Source organism: Physeter macrocephalus, unplaced genomic scaffold (genome assembly GCF_002837175.3).
Source record: "Physeter macrocephalus isolate SW-GA unplaced genomic scaffold, ASM283717v5 random_773, whole genome shotgun sequence".
NCBI lineage: Eukaryota > Metazoa > Chordata > Mammalia > Artiodactyla > Physeteridae > Physeter > Physeter macrocephalus.
In genome coordinates, this window is record NW_021146059.1 from 1 (window position 1) to 8,160 (window position 8,160).

An 8,160-nucleotide genomic window follows, 5' to 3' on the forward strand; every position below is an offset into this window, starting at 1 on the left:
GGGGGAGGGGGTGCTCTGGGGAGTAGTGTGGCCGTTGCCTAGGAGATCAGATCCTGAGCCAGGAGGCCGGAGGCCTGGCCCAGCAAAACCCTGGGGCCCAAGACTGGGTCCCTGGAGGGGTAGAGGAAGTGGATGGGGCTGGCAGCTGGGTAGGGCAATGGGGGTATCCGTCCCCCCTAATCCCCACCCCAGGGGGCTCTGAAAAAGACTTAGCCTGTCATTGCGTAGCTCTCACTTACAGCCTCTGTACCTCCCTGCCCAGACTTCTGTGGGTCTGGGAAAGTCTGCTGCTAACTCTGAGAAAGGCGGGAATGCCAGTTCCTGGTCCCCCAGGACTGCAGCCCCTCCCCTGTCTGCCTCCCCTCCCCCATGTCCCTGCGCCACCTTGTGGCTGTCCCTGGGACTGCACCCAGAGGCTGTGAGTCTAGTTAATTGCTGAAGACTGCCAGCCCGACTGGGGCCTAGGTGGCCGGGGAGTTCCCCCAACACCCACCCCTCCAGAGGCAGGAGGGAGATCCGACCCTCGAACTGTTGTAGACATCAGACAGGGGTAATCCCCAGGGCGTGTGGAACACAGAGTTGTCTGTGGCTGTGACCCTGGCCAAGGTCACTGTGTCAGTGTGTTGGGAGCCGCATCAGGCCCCAGGCGGGTGGGGGTGGGGGGGAGGACCCTGCAACATGCCACACACAGGGTGGGTGTGGGAGGTTATACAATCCATGCATGCATGTAGAAAGCTTATGTAACCTGTGTGTGCCGAGGTTATGTAACATGTATGTGGAGGGGCTGGCAACATATGTGTGCAGTGGCTGAGGGTTGCTAATACCTTACTTGGAGGGACCCAGCGTCCTGCTCCTGGCTCTGACTCCAGCCACAGTGTCACCAGGCACAAGTGGGGCCTAGGTTTGCTGCTCTGTTAAAGGGAGGCCATGAACTGGGCGGCTCTGGGAGTCCCATCCTTTTCTCATATTCTTGGGTCTAGGTTCCAGTGGTCCACTGTGGTTATTTATTTTATTTTTATTTTTATTTTTTAATTTTTGGCTGGTGTTGGGTCTTCGTTGCTGCGCGCGGGCTTTCTCTAGTTGTGGCGAGCGGGGGCTACTCTTCGTCGCGGTGCGTGGACTTCTCATTGCAGTGGCTTCTCTTGTTGCAGAGCACGGGCTCTAGGCGCGCGGGCTTCAGTAGTTGTCGCACGCAGGCTCAGTAGTTGCGGCGTGCGGGCTTCAGTAGTTGCGGCACGTGGGCTCAATAGCTGTGGCGGGCACGCGGGCTTCCGTAGTTGTGGCTCGCGGGCTCTAGAGCGCAGGCTCAGTAGTTGTGGTGCACGGGTTTAGTCGCTCCACGGCATGTGGGATCTTCCCGGACCAGGGCTCGAACCCGTGTCCCCTGCGTTGGCAGGCAGACTCCTAACCACTGCGCCACCAGGGAAGTCCCACTGTGGTTATTTAGCGTGTGTGCATGACCTGGAAGTCAAGTCACATGTTCACTGGGGGGAGGGGCATGGTATTATTAGGTGCCCGTCTAGAGGGTTGTGTAACATGTGGGCATATCCTAGAGGTCATATAACACATTTGAGAAAGCCTTGAAAGTTGCATAGATATAGATAGTAGAGCCTGCTGCTTATTTACCGTGCTTGGGTTTATACTGAAGGCAGCATTGTTGTTCGTGTGTGCTGGTCTTATGTTGCACATATTGGTGTGTATTCTAAAGGTTATATAGCTTTAAGCATGTCCTGAAGATTCTTTCTGCATATGTGTCATGTACTGAAGGCTTAAATATGTGGCTATCTTATAGATTATGGGCGTGCTCGTGTGTGTGTGTGTGTGTGTGTGTGTGTGTGTGTGTGTGTGTGTTGGGGCCCTAGAACATGCTTGTGCCCTAGCCAAGCCCTTTATCTCTCGCCCCAAAGCTTCCAGATAGCTGGACCCTTCTCAGTTTTGTCAGTTGACCTGGGGGTGGGAGGTAGGATGAGGACACAAGAAGGAGGGAGTCAGGCCTGGGGGATGACTTCAGCCTATTGGATGAGAAAGGGGGCTGCCCAAGGGCTGCTCTCTGATTCGGCCCACTTTGCCCCTATCCAGTGCCAGGTCACCAGATGGAAAGCGAAAAAGAAAGAACGGCCAATGTTCCCTGAAAACCAGCATGTCAGGTGAGCCTGGCTGCGTGTGCCCTTCCTTCCCACCCTCAACCCGACAGAACCAGGCCAGGGCACTTCCAGGGCCTGGGCCTGTACCAGCAGTTCCTGTGTCCCATGGGGAGAGCCTCCTGGAGAGCGTGGGATGGACTTGTCTGGGGTGAGAGGGGTGATGTGGGGCACGCTCCAGCCTTTGAGGATAGATTAGGTCAGGAAGGGCCTCTTCCCTTCCCCCATAACCCCCATGCCCAAGGTCCCCAAGATGAGCTGCTCTGACATTTGCTTCTCCTCCTGTATCCCCTGCCCCTGGCATGCAGCAAGAGAAAAACCCTGAATGGGGCAGTCAGAAGAACTGGATTCTCCATATTCTTAGGGAAGGGGATGGACAAGGTGACCTCTGATGTGTCTCCAGGATTATACCTGGAGACAGAGAACCCTTCAGGGAGGCCGGGCTAGGGGATGGGCCAGGAAGGAAAAGCTGGGGGGATGGAGAAAGTGTAGGAGCCTCTCTGCTGGGGACCCAAGCCATGCCTGCCTGCCTGCCTCCCTTCCTCCCTCCCAGGGTATATCCCTAGTTACCTGGACAAAGACGAGCAGTGTGTCGTGTGTGGGGACAAGGCAACCGGTTATCACTACCGCTGCATCACTTGTGAGGGCTGCAAGGTATGGACCAGCCAGCTCCTGCCCCTCCCCCACCACCTGAGCCCCGCCCCCCCCATCACATTCCCTTTAAGTCCCTCAGCACCTGGCACAACAGACAGCTCTATAAACATGTAAGCTAAAGCCCACCTGTTATATCCTCATTTCTCTTCTCTTATTCATTCATTCATTCATTTGTTCATTCATAATCCCTGCTCTGCCACTCATAGGTAAGATGCCTAATCTCTCTGAGCCTCAGTTTCTTCATCTATAAAATGGGGATAAACATATTACCTACTTCATAGAGTTGCTAGAAGAATAAAATGAGATAATGCACATAGAGTACTTAAAACAGTGCCAAGTACAAAAGAAGCACTCAATAAATGTCTGCTTTCATCCATCCATTCAATGGATTAAGTGTGAGATGTGCAGTATATGCCCTTCCCTCAAGTTGCTCACAGCCTACCAGAGAAAGACTGACATCAGTTAAAAGCAACATCAGTGTTTCTCAAAATGTAGTTCCTGGACCACCTGCAGTACTTGTTAAGTGCAGATCCCAAGGCCTCATCCCACCCCTACTCAGTCAGAATCTTTTGTGGTGGAATCTGCCTTGGATTGCTTCCACTGCACCTGAAAGGGTGAGAACCAGTGCTGGGGGGCATGGCGGAGCCCAGAGAGGAGGATGGCAGAGTCTCCCTGGGCAGAGGGGGTCTATGACTTGGGGAGGCTTAATTAGATCTTACTTTGGACATTTCAGCCTACATGGTTTTTCCAGGATCATCACTTCCTGACAGTGTAAGACCTTTCAAGAAACAGAAAGCTTTAAGAATATGTCAAGGCTTCAAGTTCCTCTCTTTCCTGGTGTCAGTCAGACCAAGACCACCAGGGATATAGAGTCCCCTAGCAGTGTTCCTGCAAGCAATGCCAGCAGTGTAATATAGAACAAGGAACCTCACCCTCAAGGACATCTGAGTCCCAGCGGGGCATCCCGAAAGGACAGAGATGCCTTCCCACTCCTAGAGAGCCTGATGTTGTAGGTCTAGCATGAGGCCCAAGAGTCTGTATTTTTGATGGCTACCCAAGGTGATTTTAATGGCACCCCAAAATCTGAGAGCTCAGACCTTGTGTCTTATATCTCAGGTCCAGTTCTGAGTCTCTGCTGCCCATTTAGCCATATGACTTTGAGCAAAGTGCTTAATCTCTCCAAGCTGCAGTTTCTTAGTCGGCAAAACGGAGATAATAAGAGTTCCTACCTCACAGGGTTGACATGAGCGTTAAAGGTGATGATACAGGAAAGAAAAGGCTTATAAGTGCCCGACACATAGTAAGTATGCAACAGACATTAGCTCTTCATATTATTACTGCCATCTTGAGTCTTGAGGTTTTTCCTTTAAAGCAAAGACTAAACTCTCTATATAAAATTGAAAATATTCTCTTCATGCTAGTAGAGTTCATACCCAATGCCTTTTCTTGACTTTTTGACCCCCCGCCCCCCATTTCATGAATTCCACCTGCATGGGCAACAGGCAGCATGTATGAGAATGGTTTTGGGGCCAGTGTTGTTTTTAGAGTTGTTTTACAAGATGGAAAATCAGGTATTAATTGGTGTCCAAAGCGGCTATTCCTTTAGGCCTCTTAGCACCTCACACCATCCCAGGCTCAAATCTCCTAACTGCGGTCACCATCCTTAACTCTGCCACCACCACTACCCATGTTCCCCAGCCCCTAGGCAGCTGGGGGGCTGAGGGTGTGTATTTCTAAGTCCTGGCAGAGCCCAATGATGCTGGGCTTGCTGTGTCGAGAGGATGCCAGGTTCCCTCACTAGTTCCCCAGCCCGCCCCCGCCACCCCAGAGAACTGCACGGTTGATTCAGGAAGGGAGGATTGTGATCACAACATGCTCCGTCTCCCTGCCCTCCCCCAACTCCAGGGCTTCTTTCGCCGCACAATCCAGAAGAACCTCCACCCCACCTACTCGTGCAAATATGACAGCTGTTGTGTCATTGACAAGATCACCCGCAATCAGTGCCAGCTGTGCCGCTTCAAGAAGTGCATCGCTGTGGGCATGGCCATGGACTGTAAGGGGATGGGTGGGGGAAGCGGGCCAGGCAGCTGTGGCGGGGGGGGGGGGGTGCGTTCAGACATGGCAGCTCCCTTCCAGGTACCCACAGGGCAGAGGGACAGTCTGGCCCAGGCGGCGGGGGGGGGGGGGGGGGGTGCGTTCAGACATGGCAGCTCCCTTCCAGGTACCCACAGGGCAGAGGGACAGTCTGGGTCAGGCTGGTGGCAGAATGAATGTTCAGAATCTTGGTCCCTGCTGGCCTCATCCCTGAAGATAAGGAAACAGGATCCCTCTCTGGGCTCTGGGCATGGGCCCCAGTGCCTACCTGCCTTTCACCACTCCAGGGCCTTAGAGTTGTTGGGTAGAAATAAGTCCTGAGTATCCCCCCAGAGCACAGTGTCTCTGACTACTAGAGAAGGCACCCCACTTCTGGGTGAGAGAGGGCATTTTTCATTAGCTAGGGATTGCATGGCACAGTCTTCTAGTAACTACTGTCACCATAACCCTTTAGATCAGAACATGGTATTCCTCTGGGTCAGCCCAAATTGGAGTTGATGTGGCCCCAGTGATCATTCATGATCCAGGCTGTGCCACCCGACTGCTAGGTGATTTGGGAAGTCACTCAGCCTCTCTTGGCCTACTGGGAAGAGTGGTGTCTGAGTGGGTTACGGAGTGTGCCATGCAAAGGGCATCGTGTCTGTCTGTTGTTGCCAGTGGTTCTAGATGATTCGAAGCGGGTGGCCAAACGCAAGCTGATTGAGCAAAACCGGGAGCGGCGGCGGAAGGAGGAGATGATCCGATCACTGCAGCAGCGACCAGAGCCCACTCCCGAAGAGTGGGACCTGATCCACGTTGCCACGGAGGCCCATCGCAGCACAAATGCCCAGGGCAGCCATTGGAAACAGAGGCGGAAATTCCTGGTAAGGAGAGAGGGAGCACGGGGGAGCGGCAGCCAGGTAGCCAGGAGAGGAGAGTGAACTCAGAGTCTTGCCTCCTCTAGAAAGCCTTCTTAGTTTAGCCTGACCCAAGGCTGATAGTCTCCACAACTTGACAGTGCTGATTCGTACACCTGTGTATGTGTCGCTGCTATCAGGGTCCTGCCTTTTCCATCTGACTGGGAGCTCCATGAGGGCAGGGCCTTGCCCTCCTCATCGAATTTCCAGTGAACGGAGGTGAGCGCTCCTCTTTTTCCTGCCCACAGTGACTGGGAGGAAGGGTGAGGACACAGTCATGTAACAGTATTTTGGGGTACCTCTTGGGTGCTGGGCATTGTTTTAGGCCCCGGCAAAACTGAGCGCCAAGTAAATGGTCAGCTTGGGAGGAGATGGATAGTTGGTTGTGTATGGTGGGGAAGGCAGAAAACTCCTGGTGGAGCGTGTCAGCGTGTGGAACAGTACGCTCTTAGGAGCGCTGGCTCTGATACCAAGCGCGTGTGTGTGTAACTTGTCGGGGATCAGACTGCCCGGGTTCAAACCCTGGCTCTACCACTTACTAGCCACATGACCTTGGGCTTATTACTTAGCTGCAGTCTGTCTCAGTTTCCTCATCTGTGAAATGATGGTAAGTATAGCATCAACTAAGGGTGATAAGTCGTTGTGAGGATTAAATGAGATACTATGTGTAAAACGCATGGCTTAATGCCTAGTTACTTGTTAAATATTCAATAAATCTAGCTTCTATTGTTATGACATTACCTCTACTGCTATTATGATCCTTGTGATTATTAGCCAACTTGGAGCTCTGGCGCTGGTGTATTCTCTGCCCCAAGATGGGAGAAGCCTTAGGCCTGGGTTGGGACACAGCTGTCCCCAAGTGCTAGTGGCCCCGCTTCCCCAAGCTGCCTTGGAGCTCCCCCTGGTGGGCAGGGAGCCTCGGTGAGAGGTTGAAAGTGGGGGGGTCTGCAGCCCCAGCTGACCCCCATCTCTCCCTCTAGCCGGATGACATTGGCCAGTCACCCATCGTCTCCATGCCGGACGGAGACAAGGTGGACCTTGAGGCCTTCAGCGAGTTTACCAAGATCATCACCCCGGCCATCACCCGCGTGGTGGACTTTGCCAAAAAACTGCCCATGTTCTCTGAGGTGAGTGGCAGATGGGAGGAGAGACACAGTGCCACGCTGGAGGGAAACCTCGGGCTGCTCCCCAGGTCACCCATTCCCAGCTCGTGCTCATCTGAAGCTCTCTGGACGGGGAGCAATTCCTGTAGGTCAACACACCCAACACACACCCAACACACACACATGCACACACACGCACAGGGTGAGCTGATCCCTAAAGAACCAACAGGCTCCACGGGCCCAGCCTCCCCAGCCCATCCCTTCCTGTCTCCCCCGAAGTCTACGCAGCCATCCTGACTCTGGAAGTTCTCCTCACTTTAAAGAGCACTAACTCTGGGAACAGGCTGCCCTGCTGGCTTGTGACCTTGGCCACGTGGCCTAACTCCCTATACCTCCCTTTGCTCTTCTGCGGTGGGCATGGAGGTACTGACGCGACCTAACGCAGAGGCGTAGTTGGGAGGCTTAATGAAACAGGGCAGATCCATCGCTCATTGCAAGGGAGCTGTTCAGAGCACACGTTCCTGGCCGGTGGTGGCCTTGCGGCTCCCAGGGGGCACCCGCGGGGGATGCTTATGGAGAGGGGCCTGCTGAGTGTCCCTGTGGTTCTGCAGCTGCCTTGCGAAGACCAGATCATCCTCCTGAAGGGGTGCTGCATGGAGATCATGTCCCTGCGGGCGGCTGTCCGCTATGACCCCGAGAGCGACACCCTGACACTGAGCGGGGAGATGGCTGTCAAGCGGGAGCAGCTCAAGAATGGCGGCCTGGGTGTCGTCTCCGATGCCATCTTTGAACTGGGCAAGTCACTCTCTGCCTTTAACTTGGATGACACGGAAGTGGCTCTGCTGCAGGCTGTGCTGCTAATGTCAACAGGTACCGAGGCCTGGCTGGGAGGGCTCGGGAGCTTCCAGGGGCCCAGAGTTTGGCTGGGCCCTGGGCCTGTCACGCTCCTTCTTTAACCCCATGGTCTCTCTGCTCCGCAAAGCTACCTCTCTGTCTCCAGGCCCACCCTTTGTCCCCAGTCCTCTGCTCTGTCACCCATCCCCCCTCCGTTCTGATATCCAGGCCCATCTCTTACCTCCCAGTCCCTCCTCTACTCCTGTCCTGGCTTCATTTGTTCTCTCTGCCCCCACCTGCTCTCTGTCTCCCCCAGACCCCTTTGTTCCTCATCCCCCACTCTGTTCCCATCCACCTTCTCTCCCCCATCCCTCCTCTGTTCTCAGTCCCCGTTTCTTGCCCCTAACTCCCTCTGTATTGCTCTCCCCCCCCCCCCCT

At 54.3% G+C, this 8,160-nt stretch overlaps 1 protein-coding gene across 4 annotated transcripts in view; it reads left to right on the forward strand.

Annotated features, from left to right (window-relative positions):
* Positions 1-2,017: 2,017 nt before the first annotated feature.
* The window catches only part of THRA (thyroid hormone receptor alpha), a 14,897-nt gene continuing 8,754 nt past the window's right edge, over positions 2,018-8,160 (forward strand). Inside the window, exons 1-6 of one of the 4 annotated variants that reach the window (XM_055083303.1) lie at positions 2,018-2,147; positions 2,695-2,795; positions 4,701-4,848; positions 5,547-5,752; positions 6,766-6,912; positions 7,500-7,758. In XM_055083303.1, the coding sequence (XP_054939278.1) occupies positions 2,141-2,147; positions 2,695-2,795; positions 4,701-4,848; positions 5,547-5,752; positions 6,766-6,912; positions 7,500-7,758 (868 nt within the window). In that variant the 5' untranslated portion in view covers positions 2,018-2,140. The remainder of the gene's footprint in view (positions 2,148-2,694; positions 2,796-4,700; positions 4,849-5,546; positions 5,753-6,765; positions 6,913-7,499; positions 7,759-8,160) is intronic. The other 3 variants (XM_055083304.1, XM_055083305.1, XM_028486286.2) reach the window with 3 other exon arrangements.